This window comes from Calypte anna, chromosome 8, assembly GCF_003957555.1.
Source record: "Calypte anna isolate BGI_N300 chromosome 8, bCalAnn1_v1.p, whole genome shotgun sequence".
In the NCBI taxonomy this organism is placed as follows: Eukaryota; Metazoa; Chordata; class Aves; order Apodiformes; family Trochilidae; genus Calypte; species Calypte anna.
Window position 1 is genome coordinate 20509289 of NC_044254.1, and position 25831 is coordinate 20535119.

A 25831-nucleotide genomic window follows, 5' to 3' on the forward strand; every position below is an offset into this window, starting at 1 on the left:
TTTTCTTCTATATTTTCCTCTTGAAAGATGGAATGTAACTGAGGTTCTCAGAAAGCGTTCACAGCTTTTGTGATGCTGGTTTTGGAAGCTGTGACCCTTTAACAAAAGTTTTGAATGTGATGGGAGAAGTTGTGAAAGGGATCTCTGCATGAAGTTCATGGAGATGTCCTCCCTGGCTGCTCGGCGCTGGCAGGATCTCTGGTTGAGCACTGTGCCCTGTTTGGGGCACAATATTTCTGTAGATACAGACCAGAGAATACAGAGAAAAGCATCTAGAGAGATGACCACCTTGTAAATAGGGTGGGGAGAAAAGACTGATGGCAGCTTGAGGAGTCTTGGGTGTGTAAAAGTAGTGTCCCAGTCATAGGTGAAAAAACCTTTCTGTTCTCCTCGAGTGGGAAAAACAGTCATGGAAGGAAATAATGGGAAAGGGTACAGGTTAGACAGTGTTTCTAAGTGTTGAGGAGCTGATGCTTGAAGGGCTTCAAAGGACTTGACAAGCCTGTTGCTTCTCGAGGGCAGGTAGAGGTGATCCTGCTGGGGGATAGGCAAGTAGGTGACCCCAGGAGACTTCCAAGTCTGATTCTGTCTGGCTTGGAGTCCTTTTCTGTGTCTGGACAAGGTACATTTTTGCTCTCTTGGAGAGAAAAGTGTAACCATGGTGAACTTTGAAGGGGTGTGTTGTCAAAGCACCCAGGAACCACCCCCCATCCATCTGCTGGGAAGTTGTTACACACTGCCCTCTTGGGCAGGATCTGCAAGCAGTGTGCTGGCAGCCAGCCTGGCCCCTGGAATTCCAGTCTTGAACAGCCCACATCCTTTGAAGGAGTTACAGGAGTAGTTCAGAGGCTCCTAATGGATCACTTGCTGCTCCATCATGGATCACTGTGAGGTGCCTGATGTTCTGCCAGTTCAGCACCACAAGCAGGCACTCAAGATGTGATGTTTTCCTGGGCTTTTTATTCCAGCAACCCCATGGAGACCAAAGGATCCCATTGCCTTCCTCTCTCCTCATGCACAGGAGCTGTTCCTCCTTCTTGGCCTGTACCTCTTCGCAGACCGATGATCTGTGGGTACTTAGAAACCAATCAGGAAATGGCCTTTCCATCCCTGCTTGGCTTCTTGCTCTCAAGAGTTCAAGACCTCTTTGATGGCAGAGGTGTGTCCAGCCTGTCCTTTTCCAGAGGACCCTGCTACACAGTGATGCTGTTGAGCATTTGTAGAACCAAAGATCAAAGTTGGACAGAACTGTAAATCTCTTCAGATCACATTTTCCTGAGGTGGGGGCTATGTCTTCATTCCAGCTTGCTCCACCTGCAGAGCCCTTGGTGAAGGAATGCATCTTCCAGAGCAGCAGCAAGTTTGGACCCAAGACTGTGTCATGGTGGAGACTTTCCCACTTCCTGACCATCTACTCCTGTGGTTGATCACCTTGGTGGAAATACTATATTCCTGGTTTCAAATTTGCTTGGTTTCTGCTTGCAGGCAGTGTTTTTGTCCTCTCCTCTGCCAGCAAGTTCTCTTCTATCTTCTGATAACTCAGAAGAAAGTCGTGCCTTATGGTACCTGCACATCAGCCACGTCACCAGATCTCAGGCAGTCATCTCTCTGTGTGACAGGTTTGCAGTTGACTTCACAGTGTACTCCTTTGGGCTTGGTGGTGGCACTGCCCAGCTGGTATGGCTGATTGTTTTGCCATCATATTAACTGTCCATCCACTCTTGATGATGGCTGGCTGACCACAGGAGCATGCTGGCCTAGACCAAACATCTGACAGATGCTGGAGACACTGGAGTTACTACAACTCAAAGCCAAGTATAGAATAACCAGCCTGCTGTACAGCTGCACGGAGTGGTGCTGGCACACTAGTGTGCGTTCTCCTGGTTGTGTGTACAATTCTAGGGCTCTCCAGCCTGCCTCCCCACTGCCACATCCCTCCACCATGGACCTCAGGAGTGTGGTGGTGACCTCCCCTGACCAGGAGCCCCGGGACAGACTGGGAAAGTGCAGCCTTGCTGGGCAGAAGATGCAGGACTGACCATCTGTGATGGCCCACCCACCGCCATCCTCTACCTCTGTCCCTTCTTGGGCAGGTCCAGGCTGTGCAGAGCAGTCCTTGAGCCTTCCACAGTGCCTGCTCCAGCTGGAGTCAGAGAACCCTGTGCAGGACATGGGCTCAGCACCCCCTCTTCCCAGCAAGCAGGAGCTGATTGCTCCTCCCTGACCCTGGTGCATGACCAAGCTCAAGTGCCCTTTCCAAGGCTGGAGCTCTGCTCTGCCAAACAGGTGGTCTGGAAGAAGTGGTTGTGCTGGACAGAAGGGGTTGATCTGGAGAGCTGCAGAAACTGGCCATACAGTCCCCCACTGTCTGATGGGGGAGTGGGTTTGGTGTCCCTCCATGTCTGCCTGACTCTGAAGAGCCAGGCACTGAAGAGAGATCTGCTCTGAAGACCTGTCTGCTGTTATCTGAGCTGCCATGGGGAAGAAACCGATGTCCTTTCTGTGCCAGCTCTTGCCAGAGAGCCAGTGCTTACCTCTGCAGTGGCTGCTGCAGCAGAGAATGTGGGAGGATGTTTAAAAGCATTTAAAGACCCATCCCAGAACATGTGAACAGAGCTGCTTGGGCAGGAGACAAGGATGACAGGCTGGCAGTAAGAGACCCCAGCACTGAAACAGATGTCCTGGTGCTGAAAAAGAGCAGCTGGACCTACCTGGTGCCACTTGCTAATGGGAAAAGCTCCACAGGCCTCCCATTTCATGGGGATAAAACCTATGTATTTCTATATTCGATATGTGCATATGTGCCCAGGTTGAGTTGGCACTCTGTGCTCCCTTGGTGGAGGTGTCCTACAGGATGGAGCCCTCCCAAACCAGGGCACACTTTCCCCCATGGCACTGGAGTGAGCAGGTGCTCCAGCGAGCCTGCAGGAGAGCCTGGGGGCTGCCACAGATCTGGTTTGGCTGGCAGAAGCATCGTGCAGGTAGGTGGCAACCTGAGCATGTTGGAAGACCCTTGTGCCAGCATGCAGGACATGGTTTAAAACTATCCCCTTGTATGGGCAGGGTAAAGGAACCTGCAGCCTGGGTGGGAATCATGGGAGCCAGCTGCTCTTGAATAGTGTACTGCTGGGGGAGAGGCTTGTGGTTGGCTGCTTGGGAGCCCAGACCAAGGCTGAGAGATGCAGGGGTAGTCCCCCATGGTGAAAACTGCAATGTGTCTTGCAAGCAGTATCTGGTATGGAGCTGACTAGAAGGCAGCAGCCATGATGAGTGGATGTGTTTCTAAACCATTGCCCCTGTTCTAGCAAGCCTGCCTGTGCTGGTGCCAGCACAAGTGGACTGGGGTGCAGTCTGTATGCACACACAGTTATAATGTGGTCCCTGGTCATCCCCATGAAGGTCTTCACTTGTGTCCAGCAAAGAAGCAGATCCCTGTGATTGTGTCCCCTCCACCTGGTACAACAACCAAACCCAACTCCTCTCTTGCAGCATGATAAGAGTCAGGTGGCAGGGTAACCCTGAAACCTGCTACTTGGCTTCTCAGTCCTCCAGCATATGTTCTCTGCACCAGGCAGATGGCTGTGGGCTTTCCCTGGAGAAGGAGGGGTGGGAAATATGTCCAGTTTCCTCCAAGTAGTTACCATGGCTGTGGGCAGATGGCCGTGTGTCCTGAGTGCTGTTGGCTGAAAGCTGTCCCTGCTTTCAATCCCAGGAGCAGGCTTGGAGGGAGGTGGTGACCCTGCTCAGCTCGAGGGCTGCTGGCCCTGGTATGCTGCTCTCCAAGCTCCAAGCACAGAGTGGGGCCACTCCGGTGCTGTGGCAGCTATCCCCAGTGTCACAGTGACAGCAGGGCAAGGTGCATAGTTAACCATCCCCAGTGCTGGCCCATAGTGGTGGGAATGGTGTCATGGTGGTCAGGCAGAATCCCTTCCCATGGAATGGCAAGAACAGATTGAAATGTTTCAATCCAGTAACTTCCCAGTGCCAGCACTGGGGGGAACAAGCCATGGCATGGGATGCCACAGCTAATGGTTGTCCCTGGCTGCAGTGCCAGACCCCCACAGTGACTGGCAGGCTTACCAAGTGGGAGAAAAAAGAAACCCAAAGTTTTTCTGGTGTCAGTCTTGGTGCTCAGAAGCTGCCAAGGAATGTTGACATTGCGTTGTCATCTGTGCCCTGGAGCCTGAGCACCATGAGCTGCTGGCCCAGTCTGGGCTTTACTGCTTGAAGCAGTTGCTGTGACCCCAAGGAGAGCAGCATCTTCAAGAGGAGAGGAGCAAAGCACAGTGGCTGGTCTCTTGTCCCAGAAGTGCTGGTGCTGCCTGGCCGGCTCTGGTGGGACAGAATCCCTCTGTCCTGTCCTTATATCTGAGGTGTTTGTGTGTACACTGCCATGGTATCTATCAGGTCCTGGGGCTGATGGCCCCTGAGTGTAGCAAATGGCCTGGCTGTTTGCCTGGCATTCCAGGGGGGGGGTGTGGGGAGGGGGTTGGGAAAGCGATGGTTTCCAGCTGACCTGTGTGAATCTGCTGTTTATCGTGGGTGTGCCCAGGTAAGTGCATCCAGGCAGAGGCTGTCTGGGGCACCAGGTTCCTCGGAGCCATCCTGGCCACCTCTGCAGCTCTGGGTTTATGCTGCCTGTCTGTGTGCCTTGCAGGCTCTCAAAAGGAAGCCAGACCTCTTCCTGTGTAGCAACCTGGACGTCAAAGCCGTGTTTCAGTGTGGTGAGTACCATGGGCATGGGAACATGCTCCACATCGCTGTGTGAACAGAGCCTGCTTCTCCTGTGTAGCTGGCCACAGACCCAGCCAGGGGCTGGGGACCAGGGGGCTGATTTGGGATGGTGTGCGGGGATTTCTGTCTGCTAACTGAGTGCCTTCTGCTTGCAGGTGTCCTTTCGCTCAAGTTCCCCGAGGCCCCAACAGTCAAAGCATCCTGTGGCTTTTTGTGAGTATCATGGTATTGTGCAGCCCCAAGGGGATGGGCTGCAGCCTCCTCCCCACAGGGAGGGGGCTGTGGGTCGGGCAAGGGTACCACGGCATGGAGCTTGCTTTGTCACAGAGTAAGACGGGTTCTGTGTTGCAGACGGAGCTGCTGCCCGCTGTGGAGAGATCGCCCCGGTGGGACAAGTTGTGCATGAGAATGGCAAAGTGCTGCTGCAGGCAGTGCTGGAGGTGAGAGATGGTTGGGACTGTGAGCTCCCCAGGCAGCTTTGGGCTCTCTTCCCAGATGCCATCCCTGTGGGGCTAGGGGCAGGGAGCCAGGCAGCGTGGGTGGATGCTGGCAGGGTGCTACTGGGGGCTGAGTGGGGTCTGTCTGCTCTGTGGCAGGGGCGTTGGTGGCCAGGCCTCCCGCAGCCTCATGGATCACTTCGCAGAAATCCTCTTTGCCTTGAACAAGCACTGCTTCAGCTACCTGAGCATCTGGATCAAGGAGGCCATGCAGCAGGATGGCTTCCCCTCAGCCCGCGTCAGCCCCGAGCAGAAGGAGACCTCAGCCAGCAGATCCTCAGGTTCGTGCATGCACCCTGCACGTGGTAGGAATGACCCTCCAGCACGACCCAATGTGTCCCTTCTGCTCCATGTTTGTCCCCTCCCTGTCTTAGCAGAGAGCGTGTGAACAAGCGGCGAGTGAAGGAGATGGTGAAGGAGTTCACCCTGCTGTGCCGAGGGCTGCATGGCACGGAGTACACTGCAGACTACTGAGCACCTGGCCAGGACCGCAGACAATTTGCCCGGACCAGCTCTTCCCTTCAAGGAAGCCCCCACCCCACCCCACATCCTCCCTGCCCCGCTGCAGTACAGCTCGGCTCGTAGAATAACCCTCCACCTAGAATTAACCCACTCGGGACGCTCCTCAGCTAGATTTGGTGGCCGCATCTCAGTGTCAGCATCTTTGTTTCCCCCAGCATGCTCCCCCCTCGCAGGGGATGGGAGTGCCAGCTGCAGGAGGTGGTGGCAGCTGGGGGTGGGGGTGAAGCCTGGGCAGGACTGTCCCAGCATAGGCTGTCCCATGCCTGGGCTACCAGCCCTTCCACAGCACTTCCCTGTGGTTGCCCATGCCCCATGGTGGGGTGGCTGCCCCTCTGCCTGTGGCAGTGGCTGGCTGGGCAGGGGGTTCACCCCCTGCTTGTTTGTACATGTGTGGTTGGGAGGGGGGAGGCCCTGCACCTAATTATATTAAGAATATTTCTATGTTGTGGCTGTCGTTACTGCGGTGTCCAGACTTGGCCTGCCCCTTGCCTCTGGGCAAGAAGCCTAGCAGAAGGGGGGTAAAAATCAAGGTTAAGAGGCCTCAAAACCTCTTGTCCCCACCTGGTTTTCAGAAGGATGGCCTAAACCAGCTCCTCTCTGCTCACCATGCATGTCTGCTCAGCATGGAGCAGCTCATGGAGCAGAAACAGCCCTGCCCCACACAGGAGACCCATCCCCAATGAACATGAGGGCTTCCATGCAGCACAGGATGTGTGTGTCCTGCTCCTGCCCACTGGAGGCCTTGGAGCCTTCTCCCCTTTGCCTTGGTTCCACAGCCCACTCTGAGGATGCAATTTCACTTCTGGGATTCACAGTTGGGGTTTTCAGTTCTCTCGGTCTGGCTTTAGCCAGTGGATGGGGTTGTGGCCCTGAATGGGCACCAGGAGCTGTGTTTGCATTTCAGGACACCTGGAATCACCCCTGTCTGTGCTCCTCAGCCTGTTCTATTCTAGATGACAATTCACTCACATGTCCATTTCAGTTCAGCTTTAGTTTAGCAGCTCAGAGCCCACACGAGCCTCAAGTTGGCTTGTACAGAGCTTTGACCTTTCCGTGCAGAACGAAGCCTGCCCCAGACTGGGAATCCCTTGGTGGCTGGGGCTGGATCAAGTAGCTCTCCTGGCCCTTTGGCTGCCCTGGCCATGAGTCCTGGTGAGCCCTGGTGATGCCTGAACACACCTGAAACTCCTGCTGTCCCACCGAAGTACTGCTGACCCAAGGCTGCATCCAGCACTGGGCCAGCTGGTGGTCTCAGATCCTCATGAGACCCTTGCAGGTCCAACTGCTAGTGGCAGGCAATGCCTGGGTCCCCTCAGCCCTCCTGCTCATGCCCCTCATCCTCATAGGCAATGGCAATCCCTCGTCGGCCCTGCACAGCCTTAGAAATGGGTGTCTGCCTCAGCTGCTGCTCCAGGCCCCTCCAGCTGCGGGACTCCAGGAAAGAGGCTGGAAGGAGAGAGAAAGGGAATTGTTACTGGGAGTGGGGAGGCAGCACTGCCCTTGCACCAGGACTCAGCCCCACCACAGAACCAAATCACCAACCAGCTGGGCTGATCTCAGCAAGGGCACGTGTCTGGTCCCTGCAAGCCAGGGCAGTGCTGGGGGGTAGCTGGGAGTCTGGGAGGTCGCAGAGATGGGTGACACGCATCTCCCCTGTGATCAGTGAGATGTCAGGAATGGCCTCCACTGCAGGGATGGCTGGTGGGAGCTCAACATGTGCACAGGCCCCTGCCAGGAAACAGTAACATCAGCCTGGTGCTCAGGTTTATCCCCTGGCTGGTGTGGAGCTGAGGCAACCACAGCCTCAGGCAGGGGAGTGAGCAGCATGCACCCCGGGAGGGTGTTGGGCAGCTGCTTCCAGCCATTACCTGGCAGCAGGTCTCGGAAGTCAGTGAAATAGTTCCCTGTCCACGTGCGGGCTGGGTTACAGGCCAGCTCCAGCTCATAGGGTGTCACAACAGGCCGGTAGAAATCACTGGAGTCCAGCAGGGAGTTCTGAGCACAGGCCACCAGGACAAAGATGTCCACCTCCAGGAAGTTGGCCAGCTTGGCGGGGTTTGGCTTCCCCACGGCCAGCGTGTAGCTGCGCTTGCCAGCCCGGCGCAGAAGCTCCCGGAGGTGCTGCAGCACGGTCAGGTAACCTGTCACACCAAGGGTGCCCACCAGGATGCCCACCACCTGGGCATCCCGGGCCCGCTCCACCAGGTAGAGACGTCGCATCAGGGCCCGGTTAACGTTGAGGGTCTCACGGCGACTGCAGCCGGTGGTGGGGTCGAAGGAGCTAAAGGGGCAGCAGTTCCAGGTCAGCATGAAGCTGGTGAGGGTCAGGCCCTCAGCTCCCACATAGAACATGGCGCAGTCCTGCAGCCCTCCCGGTGCCTCCACCAGGAACTGACGACCAAACTGCCGCACCTCCCCAGGAGGAGCAGGACCAGGAGGGTCCCCGCACACCACACTGGAGAAAATTATATTGGGGTATTCAAGGCCCAACTCCTGTTCCAGCTCACCTGAAGGAAGAGTGAGAATGAAACACAGTCAGAGACCTGCCCTGCAGAGGGTGGGACATCTATTTAGGAGAGTGGAGAAAAACTAAGGCCCACAGTGTCTGGTAATTGGCCTTGTGTGCTGCTGCGCTATTCCAGCAGCTCTGCAGAGCTCAAAGCACTGCCAGAGCCCCCCTCCCCTGCCCCAGAGCACTCACCCATTGCATGGGCATAGACCACATCGCTCAGCACCACCACCCGGCTCTGCCGGTCAGGATAGAGTTCCCGGAAGGCTTCTGCACAACGCCCAACGTCCAGGGGCTGCCGCCCGAAGATGTGTAGCACCGGGAGCTTTCTGCAGGGCTGAGGCAGGCCGCGGCCGTAGTGCAGCACTGCCTCGGCACCCGCGTGTTCGGCAGCCACCTCGTCCACACAGCAGCTACGGAGAGGGAGGACCTGGCCTCAGACAGGCTCCGCATCACGGAGCTTCTCTTCCTCCCTGGTACTACCGTACCAAGCCCGGACAGCTCCAGCCCATTCTCGCCCGTGGCGGACCCCCGGGACACGCTCCCCCAGTCCGATACCTACCTGCCGTACGTGGTGTCGCCCAGGACGTACATCTCGGCCCCAGTCGCCGCCTCCATCCCGGCCGCCACCATCGCCGCGTCCGCCAGGAGATGGTCGGGGAACTGGAGGGCGACCTGGGGGCGGAGAAGGGATGAAGGACCGGGTAGGGCCGGCCCGCAGCACCCGGCCCCGCTCTCCCCCCGATCCCTCTCACCTTGCGAACCCACCGTCCCGCACGAAGGCTGCGGCCCGGCCCATCTCGTAGAAGCCGTCGAGGTCCCCCGCGGTGCTGCTCCTGCTGCCGCCGCCTCCGCCGGGCCCAGCTCCCGCCGCAGCGCGGCCTCCCCGTCGCTGCTGAAGGCCGTTGCCATGGCGCCGCGGGGCCGGGGGGACAGGCCTGTCACGCGGGAATCACGGCGCCCGCTTCCGGGCTGTGTCCCGGAATCGACCAATGAGAACTCGGAATCGCCCCCGCCGTCCCCAGAAGCCCCACCCCTAAGAGAGCGGGGCCTATCCCCCTCCGGGGCAGGGCGCGGAGGGAAAGCACAGCCAATAGGAAGAGGCGGCCGTCGCGGTGCATGATGGTGCCTGTAGTTCTCTGACGGCTGTTAGGAAGGGCAGCCAATAGGCGGGCGCGGTGGCGGCGGTGGCGTCATTCTATTTCCGCTCCGGGCGCTGCGGTTCCGTGCGGGGGTCAGGTGACGCGTTCGAGCCCGGCCGGCCCGCTCCGCTCTGCCGCCATGACGGGGCTTGCGCTGCTGTACTCGGGTCTCGGCCTCGCCTTTTGGACCACGCTGCTGGGCGTCGGTCAGTGCCGGGACCGGGGCTGGGGGGCTGGGAAGAACAGGTGGATCCGGGCTGAGGGGGTGCGGAGGGTCACATGGGGGGCTGAGGGGGTTGGGAGGGCGGGGGGGCAATGGGTCCCAGGGCTGAGGGGGGCCGAGGGGCTGTGGGGGCTGAGGGGACTCTGGGCGTGAGGAGGGACGGTAGCTTGGGCTCGGTTCCCTTCCGGCAGTTCCGTCGCCATAGAGGGGCTGGGGGAGGTTTGGTGTGGCGTGAGGAAGGAAGGTTGCGGTGGAGGGGGTGCAGCCTTGTCAGGCCTCTGGTGGCTGAGCTGCTCAGGGGCAGGTGGGGTTAGCCCCTGGCCTGCTGTGGCACCAGGAGACTTGTGAGGCTTGTCAGCCTGGATATCCCTTCCTGGGCACTGTGAGCTGCTCCCTCAGGGGCTCAGACCTCCAGCAGCTTCATGTGCTTATTCGTGCTTTCCCTTCTTGTCCCGAACCCCACTTTGGTGCTCCACTCCTGCTGCTCTGGCTCTTTTCTGCCCTTCTGACTTCAGGGCTGGAAGCCAGCACTCCTAGGGAAGCATCCTTTACCCGGTTTCTTTTGTATATGAATCCAAGGCTCCATCTGCTCTTGAAGAGAAGGAAGGTGCACAGCTTTTGGTTCTCTGAGGACTGTCTGGCTTGAGTGGCTGATCCATTTCCTTCTGTGTGAGAGAGCAGAAGGTGCAGGTGACAGTCAGAGATTGTGTTTGGATTTGGGAGATCAGGGAAGGTAAAGGCAGGTGCCTGTTTTTTCATGGTGTGACAGTTGATGTGCCCTGGATGGAGGAGAGAGATTGCCCTCTTGCTTTGTCAGGCTTTGGCAGCATAAAGAAAGATACAAGTTTGTACCTTTGTTTGATGGTTGCAGAGATTGTGTGTGGCTGTGTTGCAGCCTGTGGCAGCCTAGGCTCTGCTGCTTCTTGCATCATGCTCAGCAACTTTGAGAGTGCATCTAATGCTTCCCGGGAGGGGTTGAATCTAAGGGGTAGTGGGAACGTTTTGTGCCAAAGTTGCTGGTTATTTCCTCTTTCAGCATGGAGTGAAGTGACCACAAGCCAGGCAGAGTCCTTGGCTGCTGTCTCTGCATTTGGGTGAGGGGAGAAACTGAGTCAGAAGCTGAGGATGTCTCAATCCCTCGTGTTTCCAGGGTCTTGTGAGCCCAGTGCTGGGCACAAGGCTGTCTCCATGGGCTCTGTGAATCACGCAGCTCGCACCAGTGCAGATGCATGCTGGGAACTTGAGGACTGTTGGAAAATATCAATGAGCTGAGCACAGATGATTTGAACTTCTCCTGCCCTCCTGCAAGCCCTTCTCAGGGAAGGAGCAAGCAGGAAGTAGTCTCACTCTGTGCAGCGTTGTGGTGTCTCTCTGTGCTTTCCCTCCTCGTCTCAAGCCCACCTTCGGTGCTCTACTCCTGCTCCTCTGGCTCTCTTCTGCCCTTTTGGCTGCAGGGATGGGAGCCAGCACTCCCAGAGAAGCATCCTTCAGCCTGTTTCTTTTAATACGAATTCAAGGTTCCATCTGCTCTTGAAGAGAATGAAGGTGCCCCAGGGATCTTCCCTGAGCTGGATGAAGGTTTTTTTTTCCCTGCTCCTAGTGAAGCTCAGGCAGCTGAGGCTGGCTGGGTTCAGTTCCTGCTCTGTGAGCCAAGCAGTTAAGCCAAAACAAGTCTCAGTTGGGCTCAGCACCATAGAGATCATACCTGAAGGTCACCAGGAGAGTGGACTGGGGTGCGGCCACCCTGGTGGTGGTAACACTGTTCCTTGTTTGTGTGTCACAGCAGGGATGGGGGACACCATGATTCAGTGTTGCTGGTTCCCATTTCATGACCTGCTTGCCTGGCAGTGCTTGTATGTCCCCCCCCTGTGTGAGGGGCTGAGCCTTGAGTTGTGTGGAGAGGTTTATCACGCGGGGACACTGGGGACATCACTGCTGTGAGGCCAGGAGGCCTCCCTACCCTGAAGGCTCTCCCATGGGATGAGCAGTCTTTGCATCCTGGCTGTGGGCAGGGAAGGGCTCCTCCACCCTGGGGCACTCTGTCCTGCCTCCACGTATTGCTACTGGTCACTGCTGGTGTGCCATCACCCTGGCTTTCAGGCTGTGCTTCCAGAGGGAAGGGAGCTGTGAGGCATGTTCAGTGGCAGCTTTGCAGCTTTGAAGTGTTTCAGAAGTCTCTGTTTCCTCTTTTGGCAGCTGTGTGCAGGGTCAGTGTCACACAGCTGCTGGCTCTGATCAGCAGCAGTGAGGAGCTGTCCCTTCACCCTCTTTATCTAGTGTGGAGCAGACAGCACTGGGCTGCCTGAGCCCATCTGCTCCTGAGGGCCAGGTCTCTCTTCTCCAGCTGGGTGTTGCAAGGAATGAGTCTCTTCTGGGCTGCAGTTGTAGTTCCCACTCACCAGCTCAGGACAAGGCAGGGGTTTGGTGTGAGCACCTGGGCTGCTGGTGCCACTCACAGATGCAATCTGGTACAGGAGAGGAGCACTTAGGGTGCAGTAGGGTGAGCTGCCCTTGTAATCCCTTCCTGGAAAGGAAGGGCTTTTCTGGGTTTCCCAGGGCTGTGTTTTGGTATCTGCTGCCTGTGTTGGTGAATGAATGTCTCTGAAGAGATTAACCCTATGGGAAATGCTGAGGACAGGAGGCATGTCTTAAATGTCCACAGCCTTGGAAAGGGGGTGCTGGGGAGCAGTGACAGCTTCAGGTGTTAATGGACTCCTCCAGGATGGGCCATGGTAGATTGGTGACATAGCAGCATGTGATGGTCAGTCAGGGCACAGCCTCACACCTTTTGCCTCCTGTGTGAGAGAAGGGCTCATGGCTGGTCACTTGGAGTGGTGGCTTTCCAGCAGGCTGAGCTTTTGGGTGATGTGGATGGAGACAGTGCTGGGCACAGGGCTGTGACTGCCCTTGAGCCCTTGCAGCCCAGCATGGCCTGTGGGCACTCAGGAGGCTCAAGGAACAGAAGATGGGGGTGAGAACCACAGCAATCTTCTGGGCCAAGACTGGGATGGGGGCTGGAAGCATTGTGAGTCTCAGTTTTCTCTGTTCTGCACTGATATGGGGGCACTGGGGTAGCTAGGATTGGACTTTGGGGGGACACCCAGCCCCACAGTTCTGCATGTCTGAGACAGTCTCCCCAGTAACCTTCCTGCAGCAGTGCTGGGCTGGTGGCTGGTGCCTGTCTGAAGGTTCCCATGTCCCTGTTGTTTTCCAGGGATCTGCTACACAATATTTGACCTGGGTTTCCGCTTCGATGTGGCCTGGTGAGTTCCCTGTACATACAGCATCCCCGGGGTTGGGTGAGGAGGTGGGCAGTGTTGGCAGTGCCTGCAGGGAGCAGGACTTGCTTTTGAGCTACAGTCAGTGGTCACTGCATTGCAGGGGAACAAGAGCAGGTGAGTGGGGCCTCTGCTCTCTGTGAAGTGGGATGGATGCACCTCATGTGTACCCAGCTCCATACAGGGTCCTAGAGCAGCCATCACTGCCCTTCCCACCTCTCTCCAGCCCCCCACCCCTCTCCCAGGCTTCCCCTTTACAGCAATGGTTGGGAGGAAGATCTCAGTCATTGCAGGGTGGAGGTCTTGGGTGCTGGCTGGCATAGAGGCTTGTGTCCACTGTGTGGCAGTGCCCAACCCATCTTGGGCTGCATGATGGGGTGGGGTACCAGTTATGGGTCTCTGCACCACGGGGGAGCTCAGCCTGTGTGCTCACTGAGGGCATTTCTTTCTTTCCAGGTTCCTGACAGAGACCTCCCCTTTCATGTGGTGCAACCTGGGCATTGGCCTGGCCATCTCCCTGTCAGTGGTGGGAGCTGCTTGGTGAGTGGAGCTGGATCTTCATCAGTCTCCTACTGTCCCACCTCTGTAGCTGTGATTTCTCAGAGTAGGGGCAGAACAGTTTGTATGTGCCAGGGGAGTGGGTCTGGGTGGGTCACTGGAGCAGTGGGGCCAGATTGCTGTCTCCTGGAAGGTATGGGCAGACCACCCTGCAGTGAAGAGGCAGGGACATCCCAGGCTCTGGAAGCTGTATCCCTTAGCCTAGGCCATGCAGTGGTGGCTTTTGTGTCCCAGCAGTTCTGCTGCTGCAGCTTGGGACCATTTGTACCCTGGGGGTGGACAGGCCAAGTCTGCAGTGTCCCCCAGCTGCATGCCCGATTCTTTGCTCAGCTGGAAGATCTGATTTCCCTATTGAATCCCTCAGCGAGTGCCAGACCCTCCACCAACCATCCTTGTCTGCCACAGGGGGATTTACATCACGGGCTCCAGCATCATTGGTGGTGGAGTCAAAGCCCCTCGGATCAAAACCAAGAACCTGGTGAGGGTAAGCACAGACATGGGGTTAGTGCTCATGCCACACCTGAGCAGGGCAGGTTCCAGCCCAGTGCAGAGGCTCTTGTCCTATCTCCAGCTGAGTGCTGTTGGCAGACCTTTCCTTGCTAAGCTGCTGTTGCTGCTACTGTTTGCTTTCAAAAACAAAGAGCCCTAAGGAGCTGGAGTGCTGCTTTGAACAGTCAGTGAACCAGCCCGGTGTGTTCAAAACCAAACATCCTGAGATCACACTTCCTGCCCCTGGCCAGTGTTTCCCTGGCCAGACCCTGGACCCTGTACAGCCCCTCCCTGAGGAGTAGAAGGGGACTGGCAGAGGGCAGGGCTTCCGGGAATGCTTCCCACAAGGCTGTTACAGTTTACTCAGGTAGCACCAGCAATAACCAGCACCCAACCCTTCCTGTTCAGCAGTTCCCCTTCGTTGGGAGGAAAACAGGGGTATCCTGAGCAGCCTTTCTGACCTTTTCAGCAGTGAGGCTCAGATATGGCTTTGGAGTGATCTGGCTGCTGGCTGGCTGGGCATGAAGTGTCCAGGGGCTGCTTGGGGGTGGGGGGAGCAGAGCTTGGAACACTCTGGTCAGACTTTGCCTCTCTCCCACAGCATCATTTTCTGCGAGGCTGTGGCCATCTATGGATCATCATGCAATTGTCCTCAGTAATATGGCTGAGGTATGGGGGGATCTGGGCTATGCTGCCAGCCCTCTGTCTGACACAGGGCCACAGTGGGATGGCAATGGGCGTGGGCTGGGTGTTGTAAGCAGTGTCCTCTGCGGACTTTGGATGCTGTTGTGGCTCTAGGAGCTCCTGGGCTGGTGGTCTGTGTGGTGGCCTTGTTCATGTTGAAGAGTGAGTTGGGGAATGTGCAGGTATCATGAAGCCACCCAGGGACAGGGAGTCAGGGATGAGCTCTGGCTGAAACCCTGGCTGCCTTGTGCCATACCAGGGACAGGTACTTCTCCCAGGATCCCAGGTTTGCCACTAACTCAGGCCATGTGCTTTCTCTCAGCCTTTTACTGCAGACACTCCAGAGACGATTGGAGCCAGGAACTACCATGCAGGTAAGCAGTGCTCAGCCCTGGTGCTGTGGCTGTGAGCACTGCTGCACCTTGACTGTCCCTACTCCTGCTGCTCCTTCTGCTCCTTCTGCCCTGGGCCACGAAGAACAAGACTGCAGAAACCCATCTCGCCCATTCCATGGCCTGCTGCACATGTCTGAAGGACATGTGACAACTCTTCTGCCAAAAAGTGGCAGAGTTGCTGTGGCATGCCCTGCGTGTGGGTGGAAGGGGACACCCCTGCTCTTGTGTATTCTTCTCTACAGGTTTCTCCATGTTTGGGGCTGGTCTGACCGTGGGGTTGTGCAATCTCTTCTGTGGGGTCTGTGTGGGCATTGTGGGCAGCGGGGCTGCCTTGGCTGATGCCCAAAATGCCAGCCTCTTCGTCAAGATCCTGATTGTGGAGATCTTTGGCAGTGCCATAGGGCTGTTCGGGGTCATCGTTGCTATCCTGCAGGTATTTGCCTCCTGGGGGCCACCAGGCTTATATGAAGCACAAGGTGCCTGTCACTCTGGATGTTCATCAGCTCCAGGGATCCAGCACAGTCCCTCTGCCTGGGATGGGAGGCTGCTTGCAAGGTTGCAAGCACAGCTTGGGGTGGCACAGCTCTTCCTACAGCATACTGTGCCCTATTTGCAACAGTGTGAACTCCTTGATGTCCCCTCTGAGCTCCTGTCACTGAGGGTATCACCTTGGGTGCAGCTGGTGTGATTCTCATGTCTTATCAGGGGGGTTGATAAACTGTCTGCAGCTTCTGGATCATCCCAGGGTGCTTTGGTGGGACTGGGGAGCTGGTCTGGGGTTCATGGGGCATGGCCTAACCTCTCTTCTTTCTTTCCAGACATCTAAAGTAAAAATGGGCGACTGAGCTCTGTCACACCCAGCTGTTCCAGCCGCCCCAGAGGTGCTGTAAATACTTATTTAATGTTCTAATCCTGGGGCGGGAGCTGCCCAGCAGCAGGAGCTGGAGCCCAGCTGTGTAAAGCCCCGTCCTGCCGATCACTCGGCCCCTTGGAAGAAACAAATTTCTCTGTGTGAATTTGCCCCAGCAGCCTGGCCCAGCCCACGGGCATCCTGCTGCTGCTGCGTGTCCCCGGTGTGTGTAGAATCAACCACCAGTGCAAATCTGTGTCCGTGAAATAAATATGGTTCTCGTCCAAGGATGCCGTTTTTCTTCTGCTCTGTGCATACCAGAGAGTTTGCAGGGATAAAATGCAGGATTTGGGCTGACCCCCTGCTTAGGGCTTCCCTTCTATGCCTCTGGCAAAGTCCCTGCCTGGCTCCAGAAGCCTTGTGTTCTCACTGTGTAGGGTTAACCCTGCTGCTCTCTGGGTTGTGGGAACAAGGAGCTCTGCTTTGGCTGCCCAGAGCAGGTAGGAAGCTGCAGGAGCAGGCAGCAGGCAGCTCCACACTTTCTCAGCCAGGCTTTTACCAGCAGTGGCACTGCCCACTCCAGGCATTCTGGAGGCACAGGCACAAGCTGGTTTTGGCCTTTTCAGCTCCCACCCAGGTGGTTCCTTTCAGCTCCCACCCAGGTGGTTCAGCACAAAGAGAGTGTACACAGTGTTCATGGCCCCATTGTGTGGCTGGGGAACACAAGAAAAGCAGAGGAGCAAAGTTTTTGCCCCTTCCAAGGCTGTCCATTAGCCAGCCACTTCCTTGTGTGACTGGTTGGCTGGGCGCTGCTGGGTCCCAGGGCTCTGAATTCTGTTTTTGCCCCTCTGTCCTGGGGGACCCTGGCAGAAGTCCCAGGGGTCAGAACACTTCATGCTGGCTCTGCTCCCTTCTCCCTGGCTGTTGGCTGTGGACAGCTGGGCCTGCAGCTCTTCTGCTGCTTGGGGGAAGGGAAGAAAAAGGTCCTTCTTCCTTGGCTCTGCAGAAAGCCTGGAGCCTGTGCTGCTTCATTCTGCTGTATCCAGCATGAGGTCCTCATCCTGCTGTGCTGTTAGGGCACCTTGAAGCATCGATCCCCTGGTGCTGTCAGTGCTGCATCAGAGCAATGCACACCTGGAGCTGCCCATCTCTACCTGGGTGCAACAGACTGGGGCAGCCGTGGGCTGCTGGAGCTGGGGAAGTGTTCATGCCCTGCTGATTTTTTGCCCTGGGGACTACGGCAGCTGCCTCTGCGTGGCCTCTCTGAGCTCTGCTGGTTTCCAGTTCTGCTCCCTGTTGTCCTGTGTGTTTTGGGACAGCAGTGTCAGCCTGGGGCATGGAATGTAGCTAGACAAACCAAGCTGCTGCTCTTGCCAGCTGTGCTGGCTGCTCTGGAGCCAGGGCTGCCAGCAGGGAGCTCTGCATGCCCCATGGAAAGGCAGGATCACAAGCTGGGCCTTACCTGCTCAGAGAAAGTGTGTCAGGTGAGGGCAGAGTTTTGCCTGTCTTGCTTAAAAGCTGTACCCGATTACAGGCATTTGCTGCTGCTGTGGGCTGGAGGTGTCTGGGAGCTGTGGGACTGTCCGTCAGACCTGTGCTGAACTCATGGGGCTGCCTTCAGGAAGGAGATGCCTGGAGTGGGAGAGCATGCACTGGTGGTAGAGAAGATGCTCTGTGGGTTTAATAATTTTTGTGGTTAACAACTGTATTGAAAGACTCACCCACTTGTCTTCAAGTGATAGGTCTCACCCTTCCCTGCCTGGCTTGATAAAAAACCTATCTGCAGTAAAGTATCTCTGGGACTTTTCCTCCCTCCAAATCCTGCCTGTGTCTGTCATAGCTTTGTCAGGGGAATGGGCTCCAGATCTGCCCACAGGTCCCTTGTAAGAACCCCAAAGATCCAGCAGGGCTTGTCTGGCAATGACTGGGGTGTCTCACAGCCTGCATCCCACAGCCAGTGCTCCCTTATTCTAGGTGCATTCTAGGGCTTAGTGCTAAATACCTGCTTCTCAAGCAGGAGAGAAATCCTTAGTGGGTCTCCAGTATCTTGCACCTCCTCTCATTTAGGAGCGGCAGGAGTTGAAAGATGATTTGGTGGCTGCTTGTAAGTACATATTGGGGGAAATACCACCTGCCAAAGAGCGTAACCAAGAGCTGGAGGCAGAAGTTGGATGGTTTTCAGCAGGGCTGGCTGATGGGTGGAGCAGGGCTGGACTGGTTGGGTGCTGCTCCGATCTCTGCTGTCTTCTGCAGGGAGCTGCTGTGGGGCAGAGAGAAAGCCCTCACTCGGGTGAGCGGCCCCAGGCACAGGAGGGGTCTTGGTGGACGAGGGCTGCTTGAAACGGGCACAGACGCTCTGGGGTGGCTGGCAAGAGGGGAAAAGCTGTGAACGTGGTAGGACCAGCCCAAGATTTTTCGGTGACGCCGTTGTGGTAGGAAGAGTGAAATTCATTGCTAGGAAACACCGAGAAACATGGAAGGGAAGGGCGGGAAGCATGGGGTTGAAAAAGAGCCACAAATAGGTTGTGATGGGTGCTGAGCCAGCACCGACACAGGGGGACGCGGGAGTGGCCCTGGGATGGGCCGGGAAAAGGCGGTGCCTCCCACGCAGCGGGAAAGGAGGAGAGAAGGAACACCTCTCCCTGGGTTCCGGGGGTGCGAGGAGGGTTCCGGTACCGGGTTTGGGGCGGATGGGGGGGGCATCTAGCATCCCGGCGGAGCCCTCCCACCGTGGTGTCCCCACCCACAGGGTCCCGCTGCCTGCGGGGCTCCTCTCGCCCGGCGGCAGCGCGGGCGGCGGCGGCGGCGGCCCCGCCGGTGCGGCGGCGGGCGGAGCCGGCGTGCGGGCGCGGCCCCGTCTCCCTGCGGCTCTCCGTGGTGCGGCGGCCCGGCCAGCACGGCCCCCCCGCAGCCCCGGGCATGGGAGCCCGCGGGTCGGCGGTCGAGGCTGGAGGAGGAAGAGGAAGAGGAGGAGGAGACGGCGGGGGCCGGCTGACCCGGCGCCGGGGCGGCGCGGCAGCCCCGAGGGCCGCGGTGAGTGGAGCGGCGCGGACAGGCCTGGACGGCGGGGAGAGGCCCAGGGTAGCCCCGGGATGCGACCCGGGGGATGAGATCCCGGTCACTTATGTGTGGCACCTCCCCGGCTCGGGAACAAGCCTCTTTTTGAGGTTGTTTCTCGTTTTTAAATAAGTTTTTGTGCGTGTGTCGAGGACTAGGAAAATTGGAAGGGGGGTGAGGATGTGCGTGGTGGACGAACCCCCTCGCCCTGCTTTTATTCGGGAGGAGGGAGGCACCTTGGTGCACCGGGTTCATCGGCTCCCCCCACTCCCGCATCTCCCTTCTCCCGGTCCTGGAACGTCCTATGGGAAGAGGCATGGAGACCACGAGGATGAGTATCCCCTCTGAAACCTGCCTTACCAGCCCCCGTGGCACATGTTACACTGGGGTGAATCTCCAGGGAGCAGCTCCCCAACCCCAGGTGCCTTTCTGGCCTCTTGCACCCCTGAAAATACGCTGTGGTGGTAGAAGATGACATCATATTTCATGGCCCTGTCTTAGCAGGTGTTTTAAACCCACTTGTGTTCGTGCGATCCTGTGTCTGCCATTCCTTGGAGCACTTTGCTTTTGTTCCTGTTGTGATTTTCTCTCTTCTGGGACCCTACTAAAACCTGCTCTTATTTTTCCCTAGCACCTCCCCACCTGGCCATTGAGATGCTGCTGCTCCATGTGTTGCCTGCTGTGAGGGCTGTGGTTTTTAAGGAAGGTTTCTGGCAGGTGCTGGAGTCAGGCAGGTCCTTATGTCAAAGGCTGTGCTCATGAGACTTGCGAGATGAGAGCAAACCTGGCTGTTATCTTCCGGAGGGTGACTTTTCTAGAAAAAACCTAGATGAGGGGTTTGGGTTGCTGGGGTGTGGCAGATCACCCCTGCCCTAACCCTAACCCTTCTCTACATCCTATTGAGAGGGTAAACACAGGTGGGGCATCAAAGCTCAGAGCCTTTTCCAGCACCTCTCTGCCCTGTAGTGGGCTCATGCCGGCACCCTGTTGCCTGCTGGGACTGAAAGAGGGCAGCAGGAACAGGGTTGAGCTGGGGGTCCTGCTTCACACCTCAGCTCCAATCCCTGCTTCCAGCCAGTGGTGCCCTGTGGCTCCCTGTGAGGCCCCACAGGCCAGGGCTGGCAGCTGCTGGTGGGCTGGCCCAGGCCCTGGGCCAGTTGCCAGCCACCCTCAGGTCCTAGCTTGCTCCTGCTGGGGGTCCTGCCACAGCTCCCAGGCTGCCCCAGGTTTGGCCTGGGGTCCCTCCAATGGCACTGGCCTGTCCCAGAGTCCCCAAGGCCTTGTGAGTCACTGCTTGTCCCTTGTGGTTGCCTTGCTCTGTCCTAGCAGCTTCCTTAAGAGTGGGGACTGGAACAGGGACCAGGGCAAGGACTGGGGTGTGCAGCCATGCTGTGGCCAAGCCCTGGCAGTGGTGGGGCTGGGAAGGGCCAGACGGTTTGGCTTGGCCGGGGCTCTTCCAGTGACTCTCCCAGCTGCCTTCCAAGCAGGACTCTGGCCCAGCTCCAGGTGTCATGTGGGAGATAAGAGGACCCTGGCTCCCAGCAGCTCCAGTGTCCCAGAGGGCCTTGCCACCGGCAGCAGGAGGAGAGAGGACCTGTGCCGCTGGCTGTAAGTTGGACCCCCCTGGACACAGCAGGGAGCCCTGCCCAGGGGACAGGGACATCAGGCTCAGCTTGGCTTGGTGTCACTGCACAATTGTTTGCCCCACTGGGCACCCTGAGGAGGGGCCCTTCCAGCACAGCATTGGCTACTGGCCCTGCTTCAGTGCTGCTGCTGGTGTGCAGTACTGCCAGGGGTGTTGGGATAGGGAGCAGGGAAATGGGGGTGCCTCAGAAAGACTGGCTGGTGGGGGCATTCGGGTGCCCTTGGGACAGCCCAGGCTGGCTGTATTTTGGAGACCATGACCTTCTCCAAGGGCTTATCTTCCATAGAGGCTCTTTGTGGTATCCATGGCAATATCCCTGTTCCTTGATCGGGGAGTGAGAGTGTTGGGCAGTAGGTCTGGCCTGGTCTTGGCCTTGGAAGACAGGGAAGAGACTTGCTGGATGGCACTGGGGATCTCTCATGTCTTCATGTCTGTGCCTTCAGAGCAGGGGTCCAAGCACCACATTCCATGGGGCATTCTGGCATACTGTCACCTCCTTATCAGGCCTGGGCTGCTCCTGCTGCCCTGGTGTCATTCTGGCTGTGGTTGAGGACTCGGGTTAGTGGTGTCCTGAGTGTGGGGTGTCTCAGCAGGATCGGGACCGTGGCTGGAGCCGCCCCCTGCCCCGCTGAGCTCACATGTCTGCCTGCCTGTGCCCAGAAGATGACCAGGCTGCTGTTGGGGGTGACCCTGGAAAGGATTTGCAAGGCTGTGCTGTTGCTCTGCCTTCTCCACTTCGTCATCATCATGATCCTCTACTTCGATGTCTACGCGCAGCACCTGGACTTCTTCAGCCGCTTCAATGCCAGGAATGCCTCACGCGCCCACCCCTTCTCCAACTCCTCCCGCCCCAATGGCACCATCCCCAGCTATGGGCCGGCTGGTGCTGAGGCCCCCTCCCCAGTGCCAAGCCCAGCACCAACCAGTCTGTGACTGAGAAGCCCTTGCAGCCATGCCAGGATACACCTCCTGGCTTAGGTAAGGTGTGCGGGGTGAGTGTGGGAGGAGTTGAGCTCTGGCTCTGAGTGTGGGTCTCTGGGGTGGACACCTGTGTATGGCATCCCTGTCCCTGGGCATGGTTTCCCAGCAGTCTCAGGGATGGGGCAGCAGAGAAAACCCAACTGGAACTGCTACCAGAACAGCTGGTTTCTCCAGGTTTTTTAACAGCTTGCCTGGTCTCTTTACCCTTGCTTGGGAAAGATTTTGGGCGTCCTTTGACCATGGCAGTGCCTGTCCCCCTTGCAGGTCCTCATCACTGTTTGCTCCACTGGCTTGGCCAGGAGCAGTAGGTGACCATGACCTGGACTCTGTCCCATCCTGTGGGCATCACCCTGCCCTCCCTCTTGCAGTTGGGCGCCTACTCATTGAGTTCAGCTCTCCCATGAGCATGGAGCGAGTGCAGCGGGAGAACCCTGATGTGCGCCTGGGTGGCAAGTACACCCCTCAGGACTGCCTGCCCAGACAGAAGGTGGCCATCCTCATCCCCTTCCGGCACCGTGAACACCACCTCAAATACTGGCTGCACTACTTGCACCCCATCCTGCGCCGGCAGAAGGTGGCTTATGGCATCTACATCATCAACCAGGTGAGGGGGGGTAGGTGTGATGGGGTGGCGGGAATGGCATGTATGGGGAGGCATCACTGAGCTCTGCCCCACAGTTCGGTGAAGACACCTTCAATCGAGCTAAGCTGCTCAACGTGGGGTTCCTGGAGGCCCTCAAGGATGATGAGGAGTATGACTGCTTCATCTTCAGTGATGTGGATCTCATCCCCATGGACGACCGTAACCTCTATCGCTGCTATGACCAGCCACGGCACTTTGCTGTTGGCATGGACAAGTTTGGGTTCAGGTGGGTCTTCTGTGGGGCTGGGATATTTCTTTGGGCAGGGCTGGGATAATTCCAGGGCCACCAAGCTTAGTGGGCAGGCATGGGGTCCCCAGCTCAAGTTGTGGATATGGGATGGGAGAGGGTGCAGAGCCCTGAGTGGGAAGGTTACATGGAGGAAGGCCAGTGCTTGTCCCTGGGGGTCCCTGTAGGGCTGCCCCCATCCCTGCCTGTCCTTGGAGCTGACCTGTTCGCTGTCACCCTGCAGGCTGCCCTATGCTGGCTACTTTGGCGGTGTTTCTGGGCTAAGCAAGTCCCAGTTCCTGAAGATTAATGGCTTTCCCAATGAGTACTGGGGCTGGGGAGGAGAGGACGATGACATCTTTAACCGGTAGGTACCAATATTTGGCCAGTGCCAGGTGGTTGTAGTGTGCTGGGGAGTCCCCACTGAGCACCACCCTAGCATCCTCAGCTTCCCTTGAGCCCCTGGTTTTGCTGGGGGACATGCCTCATGACAGTAAGGGGTATAATTACCCTCCAACTTGAGGATTGGTGACCCTTCAGGATCAAACTGGCCCCTCCCAGTGTGTTGGGGGGCACTGATGTGCCTTCTTTGTGGCCGAATCCCCCAGTGTGGTGGGGGCCATCCTCTTACCTTCATGGTGTGAAGCGGGGCGGTGTGCCTGCTGGCTCCTCTTCAGGCCAGGGCTGGGATGCTAAACTTGGAAGTACCCAGGGCTGGGATGCAAAACTTGGAAGCATCTCAGAGGCAGCCATGCAGCAGCCAAACAGCCTTTTCTGCTGGCAGCCAGCAGGCCGCAGCACAGCCATGTGCAGGGCTGAAGGTGGATCCAGATCCCCACATGCACACCCCTCTATGGGTGCTGGAGCCCAGTTGCTGCCCCCTCACCTCGCACGGTATTCCCATGACACTGTTCAGGGGAGCTGTGTGTGGCTGGTGGTGCACCAGGAGACCATAATGGCCAGGCAAGCAAAACCACATGTGTGTGTCCCTTGGGCAGGAGGTGGCACAACTGTGATTTTGTGCCATCCAAGGTGGGCTCAGGGTGAGGAGCAAGTAGGGTGTGGAGCTCTTAGAGAGCTTCGGGCAGCCCTTAACATGTGGGGAGGGCTCGGAGGGAAGGGCCGGGTAGCGGCATTTAGAGAATGTTAACAGCAGGGGCTGACTCCAGCTGCCAATTGGTGGAACTGGAGGTCACTGGGTTGGAGTAGTGCTTTGGGCATCCTCTGCCATGAGGCACACAGCACCCTTGGTTGTGGCACTGGCCTAGTCGTGGTCTGGCTTTGCTCTGGTTGGATGAACCTGTTTAAGCAGAGGAGGGTTTAGCTGGGACAGGGGCTGACCCCAGAGGTCTCTGAGCTGGGGAACAGGGCCCACACACTGATGCCCTCTGCTTCTGTCCCCCAGCATCTCTCTGAATGGCATGAAGGTGTCAAGGCCTGACATCCGCATCGGGAGGTACCGCATGATCAAGCATGAACGGGACAAACACAACGAGCCCAACCCGCAGAGGTGAGTGAGCTGCAGGGGCTGGGGCAGATTGGGTGCTGGGCCACTTCTGCCAGCAACTCACCCCCATGGAGGTTCAGCACCACGACAAGTCCCCTCAGTTCCCCCCTGCCTCATCCTACTCCCATTTCCATCAGATTCACCAAGATCCAGAACACCAAAATGACGATGAAGCGGGATGGGATCAGCTCACTGCAGTACCGGCTGGTGGAGGTCTCACGCCAACCCATGTACACCAACATCACGGTGGAGATTGGCAGGCCACCACCTCGCCTGACCAGGGGCTAGTGCTGGCCCTGTGGCTCTGTGCCTGGGCTGGCTGGGCACGGCAGGTTTTGCCCCAACTTGAGAGCCAGGACTGGACAGGGGGATGTTTTCTGCCTATTTTGCTGCCTTCCAGAGACAGCCACCTCCCAGCCCACCCCTTGGTCCCCAGGATTTCTCTGCCCTCTCTGTCCCCCCAACTATGTTTGCAGGACCCCAGCCCCATACTCAGTGCGATGATGGACAAGGCTGGCTGCCCTGTGTGTAGCTCCATGCACAGAGGGAAGGGGCAGTCCCAGCCCTGGCAGGAGCCCTCTGCCCGCTCCAGCTCCTGCCCTGGGTGGGGAGGGTGAGATCCTGCTGCTCCAGGAGAGCTGGGGGGTTACCCAATGGCGCTGCAAGAAGTGGGGTGCAGGCTTCCCCCTTCACTAGCGCTGGAGCCACTGCTGCCTGGCCAGGGGTGGGACCAGCCTGGCTCCCCCCAGGCAGGCAGGACAGTTCCACCCCAGCTGGGCACAGCTGGGCATGCAGACGTGGCTTCCTGTCTTCCTCTGCTTTAGTCTGGTGCTTAGAGCCGGGCCCTGTCTCAGCTCTGCCAAACAGAGACCTCCAGTTAGTGAACGTCCCTCTCTGTGCCTCAGTTTCCCCAGAGCCAGGGGTGGCAGCCGTATCCCAACCCCCTTCCCCAAAGGCAGATGCTGTGTATGTGTGTGCAGCCCCTGCTCACGCCTGCCCTCACCTGCCTTCCCCGCTTTGGTGGGGACAGGGCTCATTTGAAACCTCCCCAGCCCCTCTTGATGGTGGTTGCCCCATGGCTTCCTCCAGCAGTGGGTACCCCAAAGGCAGTTTTGGGGCCATTTGGGTCTCCCCCTTCTCTGGCTCCCCCCCCCTCCAGGCCTGGGGCAGGAGGGCTGTGGGCAGAAAAGGCCAGGGCTGTGCAGGGCAGGCACCCCGTACCCCTCCATGGGACTGGGAGCCCTGGCAACCCCTCCACACCCCACTGGGGGCTGGGAGCTGTGGGGCTGGGAGTCGGGCAGCATGCCGGGGCTGGGGGAGCACCGGCGATTTTTGTACATTTGAATGTTTGACCCTTTTTTTGAGCGTACGTTGAATGCAGCGTTTGGTCGTAGAGACCAGGGTTTTTGTATTTAATAAAAGTTTAAAAAGTTTGTGGGGTTTGTGGAGCCAGGTGAGGGGGTGGGAAATCAGGATGAGATAGGGGAGTCTCAGCATCCAGTGGGATAGGAAGGAGGGGCAGCCATGCCTGCCAACTCCTGCTGGGGGCTGGAAGACAGAGCCTCCCTCCCTGCCCTGCCCACCCTTGGAGCCTCTCTCAGATTGTCCAGCACGACCTGTCCCAGACATGTATGGAGCAAAGCCATGTACCTTCACTGTGCCCTGGACACTTGCTGCCCACCTTGGGGACAGTGCTCTCCCACAGCAGGGAGAAGCCCCTTGCCCACATTCTCTGCCTTAGCTCCAGCTGGCTTTGTAGGTACAAGCAGGGCAAGGGACAAGCATGTTCCTCAGCACCCAGCCTGGCTGCTCAGTGCCCATGTCCAGCATCCAGGAGGGAAAGGGCTGCTCCCATGGGACCATGATCCGCCCCCCCAGTCTCCAGCACACA

General features: G+C 57.8%; 4 protein-coding genes across 5 annotated transcripts in view; 3 read left to right on the forward strand and 1 right to left on the reverse strand.

The window, feature by feature from the left end:
- The window catches only part of IPO13 (importin 13), a 29952-nt gene extending 23758 nt beyond the window's left edge, over positions 1-6194 (forward strand). The window contains 7 exon segments of the mRNA XM_030455011.1: positions 4658-4724; positions 4890-4947; positions 5047-5054; positions 5092-5174; positions 5332-5491; positions 5494-5512; positions 5609-6194. Coding sequence (XP_030310871.1) covers positions 4658-4724; positions 4890-4947; positions 5047-5054; positions 5092-5174; positions 5332-5491; positions 5494-5512; positions 5609-5705 — 492 coding nt within the window. The 3' untranslated portion in view covers positions 5706-6194.
- Positions 6195-6690: 496 nt separating this feature from the next.
- DPH2 (diphthamide biosynthesis 2) lies at positions 6691-9174 on the reverse strand. 2 transcript variants are annotated; one of them, XM_030454988.1, is made up of 6 exons: positions 9031-9174; positions 8825-8937; positions 8455-8675; positions 7622-8260; positions 7296-7481; positions 6691-7199 (listed from the first exon to the last, which is right to left on the reverse strand). In XM_030454988.1, exons 1-6 carry the CDS (start codon positions 9172-9174, stop codon positions 7066-7068), a joined length of 1437 nt encoding a protein of 478 aa, XP_030310848.1. In that variant the 3' UTR covers positions 6691-7065. The 2 variants fall into 2 exon arrangements, with proteins under 2 accessions (XP_030310848.1, XP_030310849.1); XM_030454989.1 differs by having other exon boundaries at positions 9018-9174.
- Positions 9175-9473: 299 nt separating this feature from the next.
- On the forward strand, positions 9474-16168 carry ATP6V0B (ATPase H+ transporting V0 subunit b). Its single transcript, XM_030455010.1, is given in 9 exon segments — positions 9474-9610; positions 12842-12890; positions 13362-13445; positions 13869-13946; positions 14554-14589; positions 14591-14621; positions 14959-15010; positions 15274-15464; positions 15850-16168. Coding segments are annotated over 9 exon segments (615 nt in total). The 5' UTR covers positions 9474-9543; the 3' UTR covers positions 15877-16168.
- Positions 16169-20044: 3876 nt separating this feature from the next.
- B4GALT2 (beta-1,4-galactosyltransferase 2) lies at positions 20045-25373 on the forward strand. Its single transcript, XM_030454983.1, is given in 8 exon segments — positions 20045-20546; positions 21177-21507; positions 21510-21561; positions 21933-22168; positions 22243-22433; positions 22678-22800; positions 23839-23943; positions 24078-25373. Coding segments are annotated over 7 exon segments (1119 nt in total). The 5' UTR covers positions 20045-20546; positions 21177-21246; the 3' UTR covers positions 24229-25373.
- Positions 25374-25831: the final 458 nt, after the last annotated feature.